Here is a 23,832-nt window from a genome sequence, read left to right as displayed (position 1 = left end):
GACTAACCAGGTTCACAAGTAGCTTCCCAGTTTTGCTCCCAAAACAATACAGTTTTGCCTGTAGTCTAAGATCTTTTTGAGATGATTGATAGAGAAGAAATGAATCCCTTTCTGCTAAAGCGGTTGTATACTTAACCCAATTCTCAGATGATTTAAAAAAAATATATTGATTATAAGCATTTGTGACTGCTTTTAGTAGTTCATTTTCTCTTAACTTAAATTTTTTTGTCCTTGCTATGTTGTATGCTAAGATATCGCATCGCAGATCTGCCTTGGCTGTCTCCCAGAAGACAGCGGGTTTAATGATGTACTCACAGTTAAATACTGCAAATTCACGGAATTTGGCTATGAGCAAATTTTTTAACTTAATATCAGTAGTTAAATAACGAGGGAACCGAAAGCCAGTATTCCTTGAAGAAATGGGGTTTAGCTGAAAATAAAGAGAGATCGGGGCATGGTCCGAAATAGTAATTGGAAACATTTCTGCAATGACATTTGACTTAGAGAGCCTATCATCAAGCAAGAAGAGATCTATCCGAGATAGAGATTTGTGAGCCCTTGACCGGTGAAGTCTCTGGCCTCGGGATTTGGAAGTCTCCAGATATCAGAGACCTTCAGGTTATTTGAGATTTTAATGAATAATTTTGTTTCCAAATTATCTCTCTTAGTTTTTGTAATGTGAGAGCTCTGCCTTAGTCTATCTAATGGATGCTTCAGGGCCATGTTGAAATCGCCACCGAGAATTAAATAACCTTCTGCACATAACATGAGCCTGTTTTGAAGAGTGTCCCAGAAGGGGGAGTTGAAAACATTTGGGGCATAAACATTACAAAAAGTATAAAGGGTTTTATTTATTTTAATTTTTGCGATTATGTATCTCCCTTCTTGATCTGTATCTACATGTAAAATCTCAAATGGAAGTTTTTTCCCCAGGAGGATCGCCACTCCACTCTTTCTATTTGAGGAAGAAGAAAATAGAACTTTTTTAACCCAAGAGGTCCTCAATTTAAGCACTTCTTCAGCTTTTAAGTGAGTTTCTTGCAAGAAGGGTAAATCAACATTATTTTTCCTCAAGTGAGATAATATTGCCTTTCGTTTGATAGGTGAAGTTAGGCCCCCTATATTCCAAGAAATTAATTTAATTTTGTTATCAGTAGCCATTTAAAAATAAGGAAATTAAGGAGAAAAAAAAAAAAAAAAACACAAAAGACACTAAAAACAAAGAGCACTTCAAAAAAACTCCAATGTCCCGTTGTGGACAGGCTGCTAGGGGAAGTTTACCCCCACTTCCCTCCCATCTCCTGCTTCCAGGTATTCTATACAATTTTATAATAGATAGAGTGTCTAAATTGTCAGCCATACCTAGTCTCATTTTTAATTGTGTCCTGAGGGAATATCTCATCATAGAATTTCGCTGCATCCTGGGCTGAGTCATAGAAATATGTACATCCCTCCCTTTGTATTTTTAATTTTGCTGGATAAAGTAAGGTAGCCCGTACACCTTGGCTTATAAACCTTGAGCATATTGGGGCAATCACCCTTCTTTTTGAGGCAACTTCTGCCGAATAATCTTGGAACATTAGAATTTTTACATTGCCTAGAAGTATAGGTTGATGTTTGCGATAAGCCTGGAGCATTGCCACTTTATGCTGAAAATTCAAAACCTTAGCAATTATGGGTCTTGGCCTCATGTTGGTTTTATTTGGGGTGGGTGTCCCTATTCTGTGGGCCCTCTCGATAACTATCCTAGGGTAAAACTCAGGGATCTGCAGTAGTCTGGGTAATGTCTCTGTGAGCAGTTTGTCTAAATTCTCAAATTGTTTCTCTTCTGGGACTCCAATGATTCTCAAATTATTCCTTCTAGATCTATTTTCAAGATCTTCCATTTTATTCTGGATTTTTAATAATGTTATATTTATGGCCTCAAGATTATTTTTGTGGGATATGTTAGTGTCCTCGAAATCTGAGATTCTCTGCTCAGCCTCAGAGAGTCTATGCGAAAATTGTTTTACCTCATTTGTTAGGAGTAGAATGTCTTGCTTAATTTCTATTTTTAAACCATCAAATTTGGGAGCCAGAGCTTCTGAGATCTTGCTAACTAAGGTTTGGATGTCGAATGGCTCTACTGGGGAGATGCTCCCAGATGTATGGACCTCAGCTGAGGTTTCATGGGTCACTTTATTCTTTTTATCTTGTTGCCTTCCTGCCATAGCTGGGGGAGAGTTTTTAAGGTGACTGTGGAAATATTTATCCATGTGGTGTGTTTAAGAGAGATTTCTCCCTTTTGCTCCTTCCCCTTACCCCTTCCTCTTACTACCCCTTCTTTTTAAGAATAGTGATTTTGTAAGTGGAAGAAAAACAAAACAAAACCTCAAACGTGAGAAATTTATAAATAGTGATATAAGTATGTGAGTTGTGTAGTTATAGATTGTGCAAAGTTTTGTGCAACCACTTTATGTGAGAATATGGGGTATTTACTACCCTAAGTGAGAGGAAAAAAAAAAAAAAGGGGTGAGAAAGTATAGGGGAATTAACCCCCTCAAGGTGAAGAAAAGTAGAGAAACAAAGTGAAGGAAGGGGGGTGAGTGAGCGTGTGGAGGAGTGATTTTTTATTTTATATTCGGGTGTTTTAAGGAACTATTCTATATTTTTTGTGCCAAAATAGAAGCAAAGAAACCAAGAGAAAAAGAATACACAGGGGGCAAAAGAGAAAAAAAAAGATCTATTCAGTTATAGAGATGGGAAATTTTCCAATAAACTTAGGCACTCTTAGGGACCCCTTTCTCAAACTGGGAGAATAACCGAAAATATTATTTGCCTCTAATCCTCCTTTGCTTAACAGCCGTTTATTTATAACAGAACTTTCGTAGAGTTAAGAAAAATGTGAATATTAGATGTGATACTATCTAGAAGTTACTAGCTATTTAAAGTACTTTCTGTTTCAACGATGCGTTGAATTAGATTTAATTTACACCTAGGGAGGGTATAGAGTATATGAAACAAAGTTAGCCCTGCCTCTGATTTGGTTATGTGAAAGAACCTGAGCAAAGGCTTAACTAACCAGAGCCTGTTTTTCCCCTTTTTCTTCCCTTTGACCTTCCCTCCCTTCCCCAACCAGGGCAATAGGGCCCACCCTTTATAGGAGTGATTCAGGAAAAAAAATAGAAAACAGACAAAACAAATCAGAAATATCAGGTGACTACAGAACTTTAAGTAAAACAAAAGTTAATAGTATCTATTATTGTTTTCTCTAAATAGATTCACCCAAATATGACAACCTTCCTTTTGTGTTCACAACAATCTACACAGCCTTAACTGTTTGGTGTAGGCTTATTGGGTCTAGTAATATAGGCCAATCCATTCTAAGATTAAAACCCAGAGAAAAAATTAGATATTTCAAGCTTCTGCCCAGTCTTTCTTCAACTTTAGGTTAATCTTTATAAGGAGCACAAAGAAGAAGAAAAATAAAAAAAATAAAGAATGTAACAGTGGTTTGTAGCCTACTATTAGTAACCCAGAGTATAACTTGCAGAAGCTTAGCTTAATTTTTTGCCATGGGAAAAATTGTAACTATTCTTTCCATAACACAACTTAAGTAAAAACCCAGTTATTTACTATCCCCAAGAAAAAAAAATAACTATTTGATACTTTATAGCTAAGAAAACATGTAATTATCTAAATCAGCTCTTCTGCTACAATAAACGTATATTTATCTTGAAAGTGAGAATCATTTGTAGCGGAGTTGTAGATTAAAGTTCACTTAGTTCTTATATGAATACTTCCAAAGTTGATAAGGCCCAACTGGGGAAAAAAGAAAAGTACTTGATCCTGTCCGTGTGATCTTGCTGATGCAGCCGCTGTTATAGCCAAAGAAGAGACACGCTGCAGGGCCAGTACCCCCCCGCGCAACACCGGTGGGGGAGGGAAAGCTGGTATTGTAGAACAGATGCGAGCAGTGTAGATTAGTTACTGCCCTTGGTGACTCGGCTTCAGGATCAGAATCCTTTTTGAGAAAGCCAGCTTCACAGCGGGATCTGGAGAAAAAGAGGGTGCCACTACGAGTAATGCCAGGCAACCTGTATAGCGGGTCTGCTGCTCTCAGTGAGAGATTCAGATGAGTGCGACGGCCCACAGCAACCCCCCCTCACGCAGCACCGGTGGGAGGGGAGGTACCGTACAGAAAGGCAAGCAGGCAGACAGGAGGCGATCACCACAGTGAGGGACTTGAGCGTGGAGCAGGCGGAAGAAGAGAGGGCGGAAAGCCGCAGGAGCGCACCAGGGCGTAGAGATGATCCTCAGGGCACCCGCAACCTCGGCAAGCGGCGGCAAATAGAAAAAGGTAAGTGTAGTCTCCACAGACCCCCAGGCACTCTCGTAGTGGTCACCTAAAAAGCTGCAGACATCAAAGCCAGGCCGGCAGGGTACCAGATGAGCCCCTCTCCAAGTCCCACAAATGGAGCGGCAGGGGAGAGAAAGGAGGGGGGGAGCAGGCAGCCCAAATGTACAGTCAGCGTAAAGGAACTGCCACCAGCCTTAGGCGACCATAGGAAACCGGCAGGATAAGTTATCTTGAAGAGGCATTCCGGGTCAGCAAGGGTCCAGTCGTCTGGGCCAGTTCCCTTGCAATGGAGCGTCTGCACCTGAACGCTTAAGATCCGCATCAAGGCTCTGGCTCAAAATGTTGACCGCAGTGCTGGGTTATGATATTATGATAATAGACAGACTGTTCTTGAGAAGAGTTTAGTCACAGCAGAGTCCAAGCAGTGTCTGCATCACGCAGTATTAGTGCAATGGTATAGCACTATGAGGCTCGAGTAGCGGCAGCGGTAGTTTCTCGCTGTACAAGCCGCCTCTGGTCACAGGGTTTAGGTGCGAAGCTCGCCAAGGGCTTGTAGGAGGGTAGATCAGAGCAGGTGCAGCACCTGACCACACACCTGCGCTCCTCCCTCTAGAACCTCCAGAGCATACAATTTTCAGAACATGCAATTTTAAATAACTTTTCAATGTACTTGTATTATCTAATTTGCTTTGTTCTCTTGTTACCCTCCCTGTTCAAATCAGCCAATAGGATTTCAGTAGCTCTCATCCTATTGCCTGATTTGAATTTGAAGAATCAAATCAGCTGATAGGAATTTAAGGGACGCTATCTTTAATTGCGTACCTTGGATTCACTATTCAGTGTATGGCGGCGATCGTACGAAGAGGATCCTCTATGCTTCATGGCTCTGCGTTCGCCGGTCCTGCTTTGCGCTCATCTCCGCTCCGCTCTGGCTTGGTCTTGGATGAAGAAAGAAGAGGTCCCCGCTTGGAAGAAGACTTCACTGCCGGACTTCAGGAACCGGTCGCTGCTTGGAAGAAGACTTCACCGCCAGACATCAGGAACCAGTCACCGCTTGAAAGAAGACTTCACCGCCTGGAACAGGACCTTCTCCCCGGACTTCAGGAACCTTGATTACCAACCTGGGGTTTAGATTTAGGCTTTTTTTTAATTTTGAGGGGTTTTTTTTTTGATTAGGGTTATGGGCCTTCTTAAAAGAGCTAAATGCCCTTTTAAGGGCAGTAAAAGAGCTGAATGCCCTTTTAAGGGCAATGCCCATACAAATGCAGGGGCAATGGGTAGTTAAGGTTTTTTAGTGTTAGGCTTATTTATTTTGGGGGGTTTGGTGGGTGGTGGGTTTTACTGTTAGAGGGGGACTTAGAATTTTTTTTCACTGCAAAGAGCTGTTTAACTTAGGGCAATGCCCTACAAAAAGCCCTTTTAGGGCTATTGGTAGTTTAGCATTAGATTAGGGGGTGTTTTTATTTTGGGGGCTTTTTTATTTTCATAGGGATTAGGTTTATTTTTTTATTTTGGATAATCTTGTTTATTATTTTATGTACTGTTAGACTTTTTATTTTATGTAATTTTAGCTTAATTTAAACTTAGTTTTATTATTTTTAAAGTAATGTTAGGTCTTTTATTTTAATTGTTTGTAATTTTGTATTATTAATTTAGGTAACTGGGTTTAATTTAGGGGTTGTTAGGTTAGGTGGTGTTAGGTTAGGGGGCTTAGTAATTTAATTAGTTATTTGCGATGTGGGTTAATGGCAGATTAGGGGTTAATAGTTTTAATAGGGACTTTGTGATGTGGTTAATGGCGGATTAGGGGTTAATAGTTTTCATAGGGACTTTGCAATGTGGGTTAATGACGGATATAGGGGTTAATATACTTTATTAGTTATTGCAGTGGGGGATTGCGGTTGACAGGTAGATAGATATTGCACATGCATTAGGTGTTAGATAAAATTTCAGGTAGTTACGGTGCTCACATACTCAGCACAAGGCTTGCTGCGGCTGCCTTTGTGTGGCAGGGTGAAAATGGAGTAAAATTTCTCCATTTTTGCCACGTAAGACATTGCGCTGAATATGTGATACCGATTTGTGACCTGGTTCTATGTTAGCTTATGGGAGTAAAAATTCTGGCCGACGGGTGAAATATACGTACGGCATTTATATGTGGTGCTGTATATGTGATACCAAAATTGCGTAAAAACCAGCGGCACCGTCTTTAAATTATACCCGGTTTCCAATGCCAGTGCAAACCATAAATACACTGTCGGGGGCTGCCGATACATTAACAAAAATAACACCCAGCTCAACAGGTGTAAAACAGAAAAAAAGTGCTCTTTGAGACCTTTTTTCCATGGAAATCTAAACCGACATGTCAAAACCCCTCTATCTGCCATCCCCCCCACATTGCAAGTTATAATAATTGTATTAACCTTTAAACCGCCATGCCCCACAATGCAATCTAGCTTTTTAAACTATTAACCCCTAATCCGCAATCCCCCACATCGCAAAGTATCTTTTTAAACTATTAACCCCTAATCCGCCAACCCTCATATTGCAAAGTATCTATCAAAGTTATTAACCCCTAAACGGCCACCCCCACAATGCAAACTAGCTATTTAAACTATTAACCCCTAATCTGCAATGCCCCACAACGCAAACTATCTATTAAATCTATTAACACCTAATCCGCAATGCCCCCACATCGCAAAGTATCTATTTAAACTATTAACCCCTAATCTGCCATTAACCCACATCGCAATTAAAATAATAAATCTATTAACCCCTAAACCCGCCAATAACCCACATCACAATTAACCTAAAAAATCTATTAACCCCTAAACTGCCAAACCCCACAACGCAAACAACTAATCACTAAGCCCCCTAACCTAACATCCCCTAAATTAATCCCATTACATAAATTAAAATAATCCTAAATTACAATTAAAATAAAAAACCTAACATTAATAAGTTTAAATTAAGCTAAAATTACAGAAAATAAAAAAGTTTAACATTGCATAAAATAATAAACAAAATTATCACAATTTTTTTTAAACCTATTCCCTATGAAAAAAAGCCCCCCAAAATAAAAACACCCCCTAATCTAATACTAAACTACCAATAGCCCTCAAAAGGGCTTTTTGTAGGGCATTGACCTAAGTTAAACAGCTCTTTTACATTTAAAAAAACCTAAGTTCCCCCTAACAGTAAACCCCCCCATCCACCAAACCCCCCAAAATAAAAAAAAAACTAACACTAAAAAATTCTAAACTACCCATTGCCCCTAAAGGGGCATTTGTATGGCCATTGCTCATAAAAAGGCATTCAGCTCTTTTACTGCCCTTAAAAGGGCATTCAGCTCTTTTACAGCACCCAAATCTAAATAAATAAATAAATAAAATAAAAAGCCTAACGCTAACCCCCAGAAAGGTACTCACGGTTCCTCAAGTCTGGCACTGAAGTCTTCTTCCAAGCGGCGACCTCTTCTATCTTCACCCAGGACTGCGGAACTGAAGACTGATGACCGCGGAACTGAAGACCGGTGACCGCTAAATACTAACATTGAGCAACAGTATCAACGTTGCTTTGACAAAATCTGTGAATAAAAAGCACTACCTAACGCTGGGCTGGCCCTATACCCTGACGAAGTCACGTTCATGTGATGGAAACGCGTCGGTGGGCGTGGCCTTGTATCGAGCGTGTCTGAGTATACACCAACACATAGAACACACAGCGGTCTATCCTCAATACCGCTATAGAAATTTCTAAACCATTCCTTATACCTTGTTGTGCCTTGATATAAGCAGATACTTTGTATATAATTTAGTCTATGGGAGCATACATAATTGAATATACGCTACAACCAGGGATGTGGATATAGTACATCCATTAAGCTACTAAGAGACAGCACTAGCCGTTTTTAAAGCTGGGCACTCTGATAGACTTGGTTTATACTTATGCATACTAGTTAGAAATGTGAATGTTGTGAATGTTTGGTGATTGATTTGTTGGAACTTAGGGATTGAAGCTAGAAATCGGCTGACTTTGTTTAATCAAAGCAGTACGCAGGTAGGAGGACGCCCTCGAGCGCATAGCCTGTTTGATATTTATGTATGAATACATGTGTCAAGTGAGGAACCTCCCCTAATAACCTGCTGAATTTTTACTATCCTTTGTTCTATTAGTGACTATACACGCATACAAGGTCCACTAGCCCTTACCTTTCATTTTAAATTCTGATGCTATGTAGGAGAGGCTATAGAAATTTGAAATTTAGCGGTGGAAGTAATTATACCCATCTCTAATAGCCCACTCTAGCATTTACATATTTTTATTGTGAGTGATTATCAATAGGGATATACTGACCTACAAGGGATACTTTAAGTATAGAAGTTTGGAGATCACTTACCCATTCTCACTATTCCCTTGGCAGTATTTTCCCTATGGTAACGTTGATTTAGCATATATGTCAATAAAGTGTTCTTTTTAAATCCATTAATATTTGATTTATATAGTGTATAATTCTACACTTGACTTAAATGTCACAAACCCCCTTTTTTTCCCTAACCTCTATTATTGTTTGATTTTATTCTAACAGCGAGCGACGGGTAAAACATATGGCGCTGTATATGCGATCAAGTGTAGTGTAAGGTCGGGTTACCATAGTAACCTATTAATGTTTTAGAAATCCGGCATCGGGTGGAAGCATTAACACAATGCTAACTTACACCTACAGGAAAAGAGCGACTGCTCGCAAAGCGGAAACCTTTTAAATGAAAACCTGGTACTAAAATGGAGCCATAAATTACTTTTAGCTGTCGGCTGCTTCAGTAGCTTACGGCTCCATTTTTAACGGCTCAATGGAAGCGAGCTCCAATATGGCAGCTCTATGGATAAACCAACTTTTTCTTTTGTCCTTATCAGTCAGTGAACAATAGATTTCAGTTGTATTGCAAAACACGCTTCATTTTAGTTACAATTTAAATTTAAAGGGATATTAAACAGTATTAGATTGTATTCTAAAATGTTTAATTATGTGTAGTTAAAAAAAAAACTTTGCAATAAACTTTCATTATTTAATTATTCCCTTTTCTTGTAATTTAACTGTGAATTTTTTTTTTTTTTTTTTTTTTAAAAGTCCACTAAGCTTCTCTAAAGTAATGAACGCCACCATGTCCCGACTTAAAGGACCAGTATATACAGGACATTTGCATAATCAACAAATGCATGATAACAAGACAATACAATAGCACATAGAGGTAGATTTATTAAGCAGCAGATGCTGCATCGATGCCCCATCGTTTCAGCTCCGAAGTTAAGAAGCAGCAGTCTGAAATCCAATATGATGGGGATGATTGATGGCCCCTGCCCCTGCCCCTGCTAGTGGCCAGAAATGCTTGTGCAATTTTAAATGCAGACAGCGTATGGTCCGTAATGGTCTGCTCGACCATTAATAAATCTACCCCTTTATCTGAACTCCCAAAAAGTAGATTTTTTCTGACAAATTTCAGTTATGTCTTTTTCCACTCCTCCTGTATCATGTGACAGACATCAGCCAATTACAAATACATATACCTATATTCTATATATTGTTGCACATGCTCAGTAGGAGCTGGTGAGTAAAACAAGTATAAATATAAAAAGAATGTGCACATTTTGTTAAAGGGAAAGTCTAGGCAAAAATAAACTTTCATGATTCAGATAGAGCATGTAATTTTAAACAATTTTCCAATTTACTTTTATCACCAATTTTGCTTTGTTCTCTTGGTATTCTTAGTTGAAAGCTTAATCTAGGAGGTTCATATGCTAATTTCTTAGACCTTGAAGCCCACCTCTTTCAGATTGTATTTTAAGTTTTTCACCACTAGAGGGTGTTAGTTCACGTATTTCATATAGATAACACTGTGCTCGTGCACGAGAAGTTATCTGGGAGCAGGCACTGATTGGCTAGACTGCAAGTCTGTCAAAAGAACTGAAAAAAGGGGCAGTTTGCAGAGGCTTAGATACAAGATAACCACATAGGTTAAAAGTATATTATTATAACTGTCTTGGTTATTGCTTTAAAAGATAGATAATCCCTTTATGGGAAATGGGTAATAAAGGGATTATCTATCTTTTAAAGCAATAAAAATTCTGGTGTAGACTGTCCCTTTAATGGAAGTACATTGGAAAGTTTCTTAAAATTGCATGCTCTATCTGAATCATGAAAGTTGAATTTTGACTTGAGTGTCCCTTTAAGTTTTAAGCTTATCTTACTGTCCTGCTGCAAACAATTAGGAACATATATAAAACAGGCAATAAAATAGACAAGGTTGTTTTGGCTTTCACATAGCCCTGTTTACACAAACTTAAACATGGCTGCTACTTTATAGAATCTAGAGTAATTTATATAAATAAAGTTTTAAACTTATATCAATATTTAAACAACTAATGAAGGGCTAGATTGCAAGTGGAGCACAAAATATTGTGATATTTACACTCCACTTAGTAATACCAGCCCATGCAAATGTGTGCTGGTATTACAAGTTAGCCGCAATGCTAAAGCAACCTCACGTTCACATTGCATGGAAATTTTGCGCTGACAAGATCATGCTTTCATAAGCTTCAATAGGAGCCATGTGCTCATGCCGTGAGACACGACATAAGAACTAGCGCTGCAAAAGGGGTAAGTTGCACAGAGATGGGCAGCAAATGTTAAATATATATATGATTATATACAGTACATATATATTTATGTGTTTATACGTGTATATATACATATTAACACGTAAATATATATGCATATAAGCATATACATATAAATTTACAGGAAACACACAGTTCCCCATAGACCGCAAAGTAAATCACTTTTCAGTGACGTTTTTCTTCTAATACCCTACCCCCACCACTTTTATCTCATAAAAACTGCTTTGTGCAGTTGTTGTTTTTTTTAATTTAAAAAAATGCAACTTTTTTTTTTAAATAAAAAACTAAAAGACTCTTAGATTTGTGGCCATTTAGAAAATTAAACAGATATATGTAATGGTTGGTTATTTATATTGTGCCCGTAACCGGCAAATTTGCCGTTTACAGACACGCGATAAATTAGCACTTCACTTGCAATCTAGCCCAAAAGGTTAAAAATACATCTACATATTAGTGCAAGGCTAATCTTTATTTTGAATACATCATCATGTCTAGCATGCATTTACTGTTTAATAACCCTTTAAATGCAAACAGCCCCTTTTACTTATTTTTAAGGCACAAAATGATTGGAACATGTTTAAGTGCTGCGTTTACTTTTATCACCAATTTTGCTTTGTTCTCTTGGTATTCTTAGTTGAAAGCTTAATCTAGGAGGTTCATATGCTAATTTCTTAGACCTTGAAGCCCACCTCTTTCAGATTGTATTTTAAGTTTTTCACCACTAGAGGGTGTTAGTTCACGTATTTCATATAGATAACACTGTGCTCGTGCACGAGAAGTTATCTGGGAGCAGGCACTGATTGGCTAGACTGCAAGTCTGTCAAAAGAACTGAAAAAAGGGGCAGTTTGCAGAGGCTTAGATACAAGATAACCACATAGGTTAAAAGTATATTATTATAACTGTCTTGGTTATTGCTTTAAAAGATAGATAATCCCTTTATGGGAAATGGGTAATAAAGGGATTATCTATCTTTTAAAGCAATAAAAATTCTGGTGTAGACTGTCCCTTTAATGGAAGTACATTGGAAAGTTTCTTAAAATTGCATGCTCTATCTGAATCATGAAAGTTGAATTTTGACTTGAGTGTCCCTTTAAGTTTTAAGCTTATCTTACTGTCCTGCTGCAAACAATTAGGAACATATATAAAACAGGCAATAAAATAGACAAGGTTGTTTTGGCTTTCACATAGCCCTGTTTACACAAACTTAAACATGGCTGCTACTTTATAGAATCTAGAGTAATTTATATAAATAAAGTTTTAAACTTATATCAATATTTAAACAACTAATGAAGGGCTAGATTGCAAGTGGAGCACAAAATATTGTGATATTTACACTCCACTTAGTAATACCAGCCCATGCAAATGTGTGCTGGTATTACAAGTTAGCCGCAATGCTAAAGCAACCTCACGTTCACATTGCATGGAAATTTTGCGCTGACAAGATCATGCTTTCATAAGCTTCAATAGGAGCCATGTGCTCATGCCGTGAGACACGACATAAGAACTAGCGCTGCAAAAGGGGTAAGTTGCACAGAGATGGGCAGCAAATGTTAAATATATATATGATTATATACAGTACATATATATTTATGTGTTTATACGTGTATATATACATATTAACACGTAAATATATATGCATATAAGCATATACATATAAATTTACAGGAAACACACAGTTCCCCATAGACCGCAAAGTAAATCACTTTTCAGTGACGTTTTTCTTCTAATACCCTACCCCCACCACTTTTATCTCATAAAAACTGCTTTGTGCAGTTGTTGTTTTTTTTAATTTAAAAAAATGCAACTTTTTTTTTTAAATAAAAAACTAAAAGACTCTTAGATTTGTGGCCATTTAGAAAATTAAACAGATATATGTAATGGTTGGTTATTTATATTGTGCCCGTAACCGGCAAATTTGCCGTTTACAGACACGCGATAAATTAGCACTTCACTTGCAATCTAGCCCAAAAGGTTAAAAATACATCTACATATTAGTGCAAGGCTAATCTTTATTTTGAATACATCATCATGTCTAGCATGCATTTACTGTTTAATAACCCTTTAAATGCAAACAGCCCCTTTTACTTATTTTTAAGGCACAAAATGATTGGAACATGTTTAAGTGCTGCGTTTATCAATAAGGTGACTCTTTAATATACAATTACTTTATACAACTTTACAAACATACAATATTAATATACATTTGTTTTTGCTGTGTTTTGGAACTGTTTTATGTAAAAATGTATGTGTGTGTGTGTGCATTCATGTGTGTGTTCGTGCATACGTGCGCCGATGTGCTTGCATGTGTGCATGTATACAAAGAAAGTAGAAAAGTAAAGAAGTAAAAAGTTAATTTTAATCATCTAGAATTATTAGTAAAGTATTCAAGATCAATGTTATTTTTTAATCACCTATACAAACTGCATTTATCAACACACAAGTTATTCACCAGATGTTAAAGATTATTTATATTTTCAAACACAAATTAAAAAAGCAAATAATAAATAATAAATATCAGTCACAAACAATAAAATATTAGGCACAACTATCGGACACATATCAATTCAAAGTCTTTAATTTTACAGTGCCCTTAAAAGGAAAGTAAAATACTTACCGCTAAGAAAGTTGTAAATGATGGGATTAGCTGCACTATTTGCATACACCAACCAGTGTGAAAATGTAAACCAGGCATACACTGTTTCTCTGTCATTTGTCTTGTCAAACATTCCAAATACCCTGCAAGGTAAAAAAATATGCATATTTTATTTAGAATTAAAGGGACAGTCTACTCCAGAATTTTAATTGTTTAAAAAGATAGATAATCCCTTTGTTACCCATTCCCCAATTTTGCATAACCAACACAGTTATATTATTATACGGCTAGATTACAGGTTATGCGGTATGAGTGAAAAAGCAGCGTTATGGCTCTTTTTCACTACCGCTGGTATTACGAGTCTTGCAGGTTTAGCTGTCCCGCACACTTTTTTGGCCATAACGCAACGTAACTACCGCAGCTTTCCAAAAGTCCTTTTTCAATGGGACTTCCACAGGGCCAGTAATACGAGGTTGCCTAGGAGGCCAAAAAGTAAGTGGTACACTCAATACAGTCAAGATCCGTACTGTAAACTGAAAGTCAGTAGTTATAGGTTTTATGCTACAAGGCCGTAACATAAAACTTTATTGTTATTAACCCCTAATCTGCGGTCCCTAACATCACCGCAACCTACATTACTGTTATTAACCCTAATCTGCTGTCCCTAACATCGCCGCCACTATACTAAAGTTATTAACCCCTAAACCTAACCCTAAGTCTAACTCTAACATCCCTAACTTAATATAATTAAAATCAATCTAAATAAAAAATAATATAATTACCTAAATAATTCTTATTTAAAACTAAATATTTACCTATAAAATAAAAGCTAAGCTAGCTACAATATAACTAATAGTTACATTGTAGCTATCTTAGATTTTATTTTTATTTCACAGGCAAGTTTGTATTTATTTTAACTAGGTAGACTAGTTAGTAAATAGTTATTAACTATTTACTAACTACCTAGCTAAAATAAATACAAATTTACCTGTAAAATAAAACCTAACCTGTCTTACACTAACACCTAACCTTACACTACAATTAACCAAATTACATTAATTAAATACAATTAACTAAATTACAAAAAAACAAACAAACACTAAATTACACAAAATAAAAAAGAAATGATCAAATATTTAAACTAATTACACCTAATCTAATAGCCCTATAAAAATAAAAAAGCCCCCCAAAATAAAAAAAAAAAACTTAGCTTACACTAAACTGCCAATGGCCCTTAAAAGGGCCTTTTGCGGGGCATTGCCCCAAAGAAATCAGCGCTTTTACCCGTAAAAAAATATACAACCAACCCCCCAACAGTAAAACCCACCACCCACACAACCAAACCCCCCAAATAAAATCCTATCTAAAAAAACCTAAGCTCTCCATTGCCCTGAAAAGGACTTTTGGATGGGCATTGCACTTAAAAGGGCATTTAGCTCTTTTTCCCGCCCAAACCCTAAGCTAAAAATAAAACCCACCCAATAAGCCCTTAAAAAAACCTAACACTATCCCCCGAAGATCCACATCCTCAATGAAGCGGCAGAAGTCCTTATCGAAGCCAGCAGAAGTCTTCATCCAAGTGGGCCAAAGTCTTCATCCAACCCGGAAGAAGTCTTCATCCAGACGGCATCTTCTATTTTCATCCATCCAGCGAGGAGAGGCTCCATCTTCAAGACATCCGGCGCTTCGATGAGGACTTCTGCCACTTCTTTGAGGATGGATGTCGGGTCTTCAAAAACTGTAAGTGGATCTTTGGGGGTTAGTGTTAGATTTTTTTAAGGGTTTATTGGGTGGTTTTTATTTTTAGCTTAGAGTTTGGGCGGCAAAAAATGGCTAAATGCCCTTTTAAGGGCAATGCCCATACAAATGCCCTTTTCAGGGCAATGTGGAGCTTAGGTTTTTTAGATTTTATTTGGGGGGTTTGGTTGTGTGGGTGGTGGGTTTTACTGTGTGGGGGTTGTTTGTATTTTTTTTCCAGGTAAAAGAGCTGATTTATTTCGGGCAATGCCCCGCAAAAGGCCCTTTAAGGGCTATTGGCAGTTTAGTTTAGGCTAGGTTTTTTTTTTTTTTTGGGGGGGGGGGGCTTTTTTATTTTGATAGGGCTATTAGATTAGGTGTAATTAGTTTAAATATTTGATATTTTCTTTTTTATTTTGCGTAATTTAGTGTTTGTTGTTTTGTAATTTAGTTAATTGTATTTAATTAATGTAATTTATTTAATTATAGTGTAAGGTTAGGTGTTAGTGTAACTCAGGTTAGGTTTAATTTTACAGGTAAATTTGTATTTATTTTAACTAGGTAGTTAGTAAATAGTTAATAACTATTTAGTAACTATTCTACCTAGTTAAAATAAATACAAACTTGCATGTGAAATTATTATTATTATTAACAGGTATTTGTAGAGCGTCAACAGATTCCGCAGCGCTGTAACCATAGTCGGTGTATAGGATAGCTTTTGTAGGGGTCAAGTGGGTAGAGGGCCCTGCCAAGAGTTTCACTGTTGAAGCAATCTGTAAACAGCTGGGCCCATAGACTAACATTCTAAGGGGTTCAAGGGGAAAGCACTGGAGTTAGGAAAGGTTAGTGTTGGTTGTATGCATCCCTGAATAGTATAGTTTTTAGGGAGTGCTTGAAGCTTTTAAAACTAGGGGAGAGTCTTATGGAGAGAGGCAGGGAATTCCACAAAATGGGGGCCAGTCTGGAGGCGTCCTGTAAACGGGAATGTGAGGAAGTAACAAGAGAGGAGGAGTTCCTGAGCTGATCGAAGGGGGCGGGTGGGAGAGTATCTAGAAAAAAGATCTGAGATGTAGGGGGGAGCAGTGCAGTTGAGAGCTTTATATCTCAGAGTGAGGATTTTATGTTTAATCCTGGAGGCAAGAGGAAGCCAATGAAGGGATTGGCAGAGAGGTGCAGCAAGTGAAGAGTGACGAGAAAGGAAGATGAGCCTGGCAGAGGCATTCATAATGTATTGTAAAGGAGCTATGCGGAAGCTAGGTAGACCAGAAAGGACGGAGTTGCAGTAGTCGAGGAGGGAAAGGATGAGAGAGTGGATTAAAATCTTGGTTGTATCTTGTGTAAGGAAATGTCTAATTTTAGCAATGTTTTTAAGGTGGAAGCAACAGGCTTTAGCCAAGGACTGAATGTGAGGAGTGAAGGAAAGATCTGAGTCAAGTGTGTCCCCAAGACATCGGGCCTGTGGGGTAGGGGTAATGATGGAATTATCAACAGTTATAGAAATTTTGGGGGTGAAGACATTGGAAGAAGGGGGAAAAATAAGGAGTTCAGTTTTGGAGAGATTTAGCTTAAGGTAGTGAGAGGACATCCAAGATGAGATGTGAGAAAGACAGTTAGTGACATGGGTTAGTAAGGAAGAAGGTAGGTCTGGTGCAGAGAGGTAGATTTGAGTGTCATCGGCATTGATGACGTGTAGATTGAAAAGAGAAGGGGACCAAGGACAGAGCTTTGAGGTACCCCAACAGAAAGTGGTAACGGGGCAGAGGATGCTCCGGAGAAGGCTACACTAAATGTACGGTTAGTCAGATAGGAAGAGGACTACGAGAGAGCTGTGTCACAGGTGCCGAAGGATTGGAGGGTTTGGAGCAGAAGAGGGTGGCCAACAGTGTCAAAGGCTGCAGACAGGTCAAGGAGGATAAGCAGAGAGAAGTGGCCTTTGGAATTTGCTGTAAGTAGGTCATTGGTAACCTTGACAATTGCTGTAGAGTGATGGGAACGAAATCCAGATTGCAGTGGGTCAAGAAGAGAGTTTAGTGTAAGGAAATTGGATAGACATGCGTAAACTAGCTTTTCGAGGAGCTTTGAGGCAAGAGGGAGTAGGGAAATAGGGCGGTAGTTGGAAGGGGAGGTTGGATCAAGGGAAGGTTTTTTGAGTATAGGTGTGACCAGTGCATGTTTTAGAGATGAGGGAAATATACCAGTGCTGAGGGAGAGGTTGAAAATGTGTGTGAGTATGGGGGTGAGGGTAGAAGAGAAATAAAATGAAATAAAAATAAAACCTAAGATAGATACAATGTAACTATTAGTTATGTTGTAGCTAGCTTAGGGTTTATTTTATATGTAATATTTAGTTTTAAATAGGAATTATTTAGTTAATGATATTAATTTTTATTTAGATTTATTTTAATTATATTGAAGTTAGTGGGTGTTAGGGTTAGACTTAGAGTTAGGTTTAGGGGTTAATAACTTTAGTATAGTGGCGGTGACGTTGGGGGTGGCAGATTAGGGGTTAATAAGTATAATGTAGGTGGCGGCGATGTTAGGGGCGGAAGATTAGGGGTTATTAAATTTATGTAGGTGGTGACAACATTGGGGGCAGCAGATTAGGGGTTAATAAGTGTAGATGGGTGGCGGCAACATTGGGGGCACAGATTAGGGGTTAATAAGTGTAGGTAGGTGGCGGTGATGTCAGGGGCAGCAGATTAGGGGTTAATAAGTGTAATGTAGGTGGCGGCGATGTCTGGAGTGGCAGATTAGGGGTTTTTAGACTCAGGGTTTATGTTAGGGTGTTAGGTATAAACACAGCTTATGTTTCAATATAGGATTCAATGGGGCTGCGTTACGGAGCTTTACACTCCTTTATTGCAGGTGTTAGGCTTTTTTTTATCCGGCTCTCCCCATTGATGTCTATGGGGAAATTGTGCACGAGCACGTAAAACCAGCTCAAAGCAGCACTGGTATCTGAGTGTGGTATGGAGCTCAATTTTGCTCAATGCTCACATATTGCCTGCTAACGCTGGGTTTATGAAAACCTATAATAGCGGCGCTAAAGGGAGGTGATCGGTGGAAATAACTTACAAGTTGGTATCGAGCTGCTCATAACGCAAAACTCCTAATCTAGCCGAAACTTTTTACCTCTGTAATTACCTTGTATCTAAGTCTCTGCAGACTGCCCCCTTATCTCAGTGATTTTGATAGACTTGCATTAAGCCAATCAGTGCTGACTCATAAATAACTCCACTTGAGAGAGCACAATGTTAGCAATATGACACACATGAACTAGCACTCTCTAGCTGTGAAAAACTGTCAAAATGCGCAGAGATAAGAATAGGCCTTCAAGGGTTTAGAAATTAGCATACCTATGTTTAGCTTTCAACAAAGAATACCAAGAGAAGCAAGCAAATTTGATGATAAAAGTAAATATGAAAGTTGTTTAAAATTGCATACCCTATCTGAATCATGAAAGTTTAATTTTGACTAGACTGTCCCTTTACTTAAAGGGCCATTAAACAAATTTTTTTTTTTTAATGATTCAGATAGAGAATACAATTTTAAACAATATTCCAATTTACTTCTATTATCTAATTTGCTGCAATCTTTAGATATCCTTTGTTAACAAAATAGCAATGCACATTGGTGAGCCAATCATATGAGGCATCTATGAATCAGAAGCTACTGAGCCTATCTAGATATGCTTTTCGGGAAAGAATATCAAGAGAATGAAGCAAATTAGATAATAGAAGTAAATTAGAAAGTTGTTTAAAATGGTATACTCTATATGAATCATGAAAGAAAAAATGTAGATTTAATGTCCCTTTAAGCATTGTGCCTATTTTTAATAAGGTTTGAATTTGAAATGTAAGAAATGTAATTTACTTAGGACAAACAATTCTGAAGTAAAATCAATAACGCTATTCTTGCTCTAAGATCGCAAATTAAAAGTAAAATGACTCTAAATTACCAACGTCTTAAGGAGCAAAGGTTCCTAGGAAGCACCTAACTTGCACCAAAACTAATTAAAAAATCGGAACAATAATAGCCCAGTGTGATAAATATACTAGTGGCAATTGCAATGTGTAAAAATAATATACATGTATTAACAAACGTGCAAACCAAAAATGGCCACAAAATTGTCAAAAATAATCACAAATACATAATAAATATAATCTATGAGAAAATGTCTAACAATATATCATAGTTCATAATCAAAACAGTCCTTAGACACATTTCAAGAAATTGAGTGACAACCGAATAGGCACCCAATGGTGAATCTTCTTATATTAATGGGAAGATAAGGTGGCTCCTCTATACTGCTCCTCTCCTGGATATTCATAAAGCAAACAATCTGCATGGGAAAACACAAACAAAGGGCGCCTCCTAGTGTGACTCTGTGTTTGACCAAGCAGAAGAAAAGATGGATATCGTTATACTCAGAATTGTGGCAGCACCAATGTGCTGAGTAACACAGACTGGAATCTTACAGTGTTCCAGCTCAATGATCACAACGAAAGAGAGGTCTCACAGACTCTCCTCCAGCTCACTGCTCCTCGGAGTGTATATGATCTTATTTACTCTCTCCTCCAAAGCTGACACATGCTTGTAGCTTATTCAAAAGGTTTATTTAAAACAGATTAAAAACAATTGTTAAAAACACACAGGGGTTAGCATTCCCATGGAGACACTTGCTACGCATTTCTCAGCAACAACACACTGTATCCTCAGGCATATCTGGAGGAGAGTCTGTGAGACCTCTCGTTGGGAGCAGTGATATGGAACACTGTAAGATTCCAGTCTGTGTTACTCAGCACATTGGTGCTGCCACAAATGTGAGTATAACGATATCCATCTTTTCTTCTGCTTGGTCAAGCACATAGTCAAACTAGGAGGCGCCCTTTGTTTGTGTTTTCCCACACAAGTTGTTTGAAAGTAAAATGGTAGCTCTGAGTGAAAGCCTCATGCACACTATCACAGATTTCTATGGGGCACTTTACAAATTTACTTTCTGGCTTTCTCTTGAGCTCTAACCCAAAGGTGTGCTAAGCTGAAGATGCACTGCAAAATAACTTAAAGGGACATGACACACACACTTTTTCTTTCATGATTTAGAAAGAGAATGCAATTTTAAACATCTTTCTAATTTACTTATATTATCTAATTTGTTTTATTCTCTTGATATTCTTTGCTGAAAAGCATATCTAGATATGCTCAGGAGCTGCTGATTGGTTGCTGCACATAGATGCCTCGTGTGATTGGCTCACCATGTGCATTGCTTTTTCTTCAACTAAGGATAGCTAAAAAGTTTAGCAAAATAAATAATAGAAGTAAATTGTAATGTTTAAATTTCTATTCTCTATCTGAATCATGAAAGAAAGATTTTGGGTTTAGTGGCCCTTTAAGTAGCTTTGTTGTATTTTATTTATTTTAGATATATTTTTTCAATGTATAGCTCTATATCTATATCTATCTATTTCTATCTATCTATCTATCTATCTATCTATCTATCTATCTATCTATCTATCTATCTATCTATATATATATATATATATATATTTCAGCCAAATCCTTTAAGACGAATATTTGAGGAAATTAGCTTCCCCAAATATTCATCCGCTGCACTATTCGATATTTGTTTCGTTTTTAACAAAACAAATATTTAATATTCGTTGGACATTTACATTCATTTTTGTTAAACAAATGTAAATGTTTCTTTGCTACAGGTGAAAAAGTTACCTCTAGCAAGCTGGAGAACCACGCTAATCCAGACCACACTTCTTAGAGCACTGGGTGCCAGAATATATATAATAGGCATGTGCATTGCTAAAAAATTTGGTTTGGCTGAATCTTTAAGAACAGACATTCAGTGAATTTAGTTTCACCAAATATTTGTCTGCTGCATTATTCAGTATTCATTTTGTTTTAACCAAAACTAATACTGAATATTAATTTTTGTTAAGCAAATGTAAATATTCTTTTGCTACAGGTGAAAAGTTCACGGGTAGCGTTTATACTCACCTCTATCGCACTGGAGAGCCGCACTAATCCCTACCCTTCTTCTTAGCGCCCCTGGCCGAGCTAACATAAACCTTATGGCGGCAGATCCCAGTGACTAGAGATAAGTATTTTAACCCATACAAGTAATTTAAAGAAAATTGATGAATTTTGACAGTATTTGTTAGTTGTTAATTTTGAGGGGGGTTCGGTACAAATTAACAGTCATATGAAAATTAATGTAACTAGCCTAATATATATATATATATTTATTATCAATAAAAACATTATTTTTATTGTTTTATTATTTAGTGAGTGAACAAATAAATACACATACAACACATAACTCACCACTGGTAATATAAGCGATTTGTAGCATGACCGCACTATACATTGAAAGTATAGGGTGCTTCAAAGAGATGTTGGTTACTATTTTTTTAGTAATTCTTTTAAAGGGACATGAAACCCAAATTTTGTATTTCATAATTCAGATAGAGAATACAATTACAAAAAAAGTTTTTACTTTTATTTTCAAACTTGCTTAGTTCTCATGCTATTATTGATTAAGAGATATCTAGATAGGTAGCATGTATATGTCTTGAGCAATACATGACAGGAAATAATGCTGCCATCTAGTGCTCTTGCTTATGTATAACAATGTTGCAAAACTGCTGGCAAATAGTGCTGCAGACATGTGCACACCCCTGAGCTTACTTTCTTGATTTTCAACTATGGATTACAAGAAATTGAAGAAAATTTGATAATAGAAGTAAATTGTTTAATCTGACTCATGGAAAAACATTTTGAGATTTTATGTCTCTTTAACTATTCACTTGTAATTCCAACAGGCGTGCAATATTGATAGCACACCTAGCCAGATGGAACTAAACTGGTAGGAACAGCTGGATGGTGTCAAGGCAGGATGGCACTACCAGAGTGGCAGCAGTAGGTAGGGGGAAGGATTTGGCTCTAATCCAGGGGCAGCAATTGGCAGGATGGAACTGGCATAGTAGCAGTATAATACTAGCAGAAGTAGTAGACTGGTCAGACAGTGAACATTTTAGACACAATGGAAATCGAAGTAAGACGCTGGGAGCAGTAGCAGATAAAAATCAGGCTGTAGGAAAGTGTCAGCAATAAGCAGTTCTGGGATTTTCCAGAAATACAGAAAGAGGTGTTAAAAAAACAGCAATTCAATCAGCATGAAAAGCTAAAGATAGGTAACCAAGCAAGGGACGGTTGCATTTTAAAAATGTAATTTGTTCAATTGCATGGTAACACAAATTGCTAATCGGACAATCACATGGCAGCAACTCAATGGATTTAGGCATCTAGACGTGGTGAAGACGACTTGCTGAAGTTCAAACTGAGCATCAGAATGGAGAAGAGAGGGGATTTAAGTGACCTTGAACGTGGCATGGTTGTTTGTGCCAGACAGGCTGGTCTGAGAATTTAAAAAAACTGCTGATCTACTGGGATTTTCATGCACAACCATCTCTAGGGTTTACAGAGAATGGTCTGAAAAAAAGAAAATATCCAGTAAGTGGCAGTTGTGTGGACAAAAATGCCTTGTTGGTGTCAGAGAAGAATGGGCAGAATGGTTTGAGATTATATAAAGGCAACAGTAACTGAAATTACAACCAAGTTATGCAGAATACGATCTCTGAATGCACAGCACATTGAACATTGAAGCAGATTGGCTACAGCAGCAGAAGACCATACCGGGTGCCACTCCAGTCAGCTAAGAACAGGAAACTAAGGCTACAATTAACACAGGCTCAACAAAATTGGACAAAAGAAGATTGGAAAAATGTTGCCTGCTCAGATGAGTCTCAATTTCAGCTGCGGTATTCAGATGGTAGGGTCAGAATTTGGCGTAAACAACATGAAAGAATGGATCCATCCTGCCTTGAATCAATGGTTCAGGCTGGTGGTGGTGTAATTGTGTGGGGGTTATTTCTTGGCACACTTTGGGCACCTTAGTACCAATTGAGCATCGTTTAAATGCCACGGCCTACCTGAGTATTGTTGCTGACCATGTCCATCCCTTTATGACTAAAGTGTACCCATCTTCTGATGGCTACTTCCAACAGGATAATGCACCATGTCACAAAGCTCAAATTATCTCAAACTGGTTTCTTGAACATGACAATGAGTTCACTGTACTCCATATGCCTCCACAGTCACCAGATCTTAATCCAATAGAGCACTTTTGGGATGTGTCAATATGGGCCAAAATGTCTGAGTAATGTTTCCAACACCTTGTTAAATCTATGCCACTAAGAATTAAGGCAGTTTTGAAGGCAGGTCCAACCTGGTACTAGCAGGTCCAACCTGGTACTAAGGTGTACCTAATAAAGTGGTCGGTGAGTGTACATTCTCTAATTTTCGTAGACATAGGTTTTCCTTTCAGAGTAATTAGTGTTTTGAGTGTTTTGATAAATACAGTGATATTTGTGGCGGAAATGTTTAGATATTTATGCTGCGATTTGAGAGGCAATT

The 23,832-nt window shown here is 37.6% G+C and overlaps 1 protein-coding gene across 1 annotated transcript in view; it reads right to left on the bottom strand.

The window, feature by feature from the left end:
• The window catches only part of HCRTR2 (hypocretin receptor 2), a 359,074-nt gene that overhangs the window by 4,752 nt on the left and 330,490 nt on the right, over positions 1 to 23,832 (bottom strand). Inside the window, exon 6 of the mRNA XM_053711967.1 lies at positions 13,630 to 13,751. Coding sequence (XP_053567942.1) covers positions 13,630 to 13,751 — 122 coding nt within the window. The remainder of the gene's footprint in view (positions 1 to 13,629; positions 13,752 to 23,832) is intronic.

The sequence above is a fragment of the Bombina bombina genome, chromosome 4 (assembly GCF_027579735.1).
Source record: "Bombina bombina isolate aBomBom1 chromosome 4, aBomBom1.pri, whole genome shotgun sequence".
In the NCBI taxonomy this organism is placed as follows: domain Eukaryota; kingdom Metazoa; phylum Chordata; class Amphibia; order Anura; family Bombinatoridae; genus Bombina; species Bombina bombina.
This window is presented reverse-complemented; position numbering and strand designations above follow the sequence as displayed.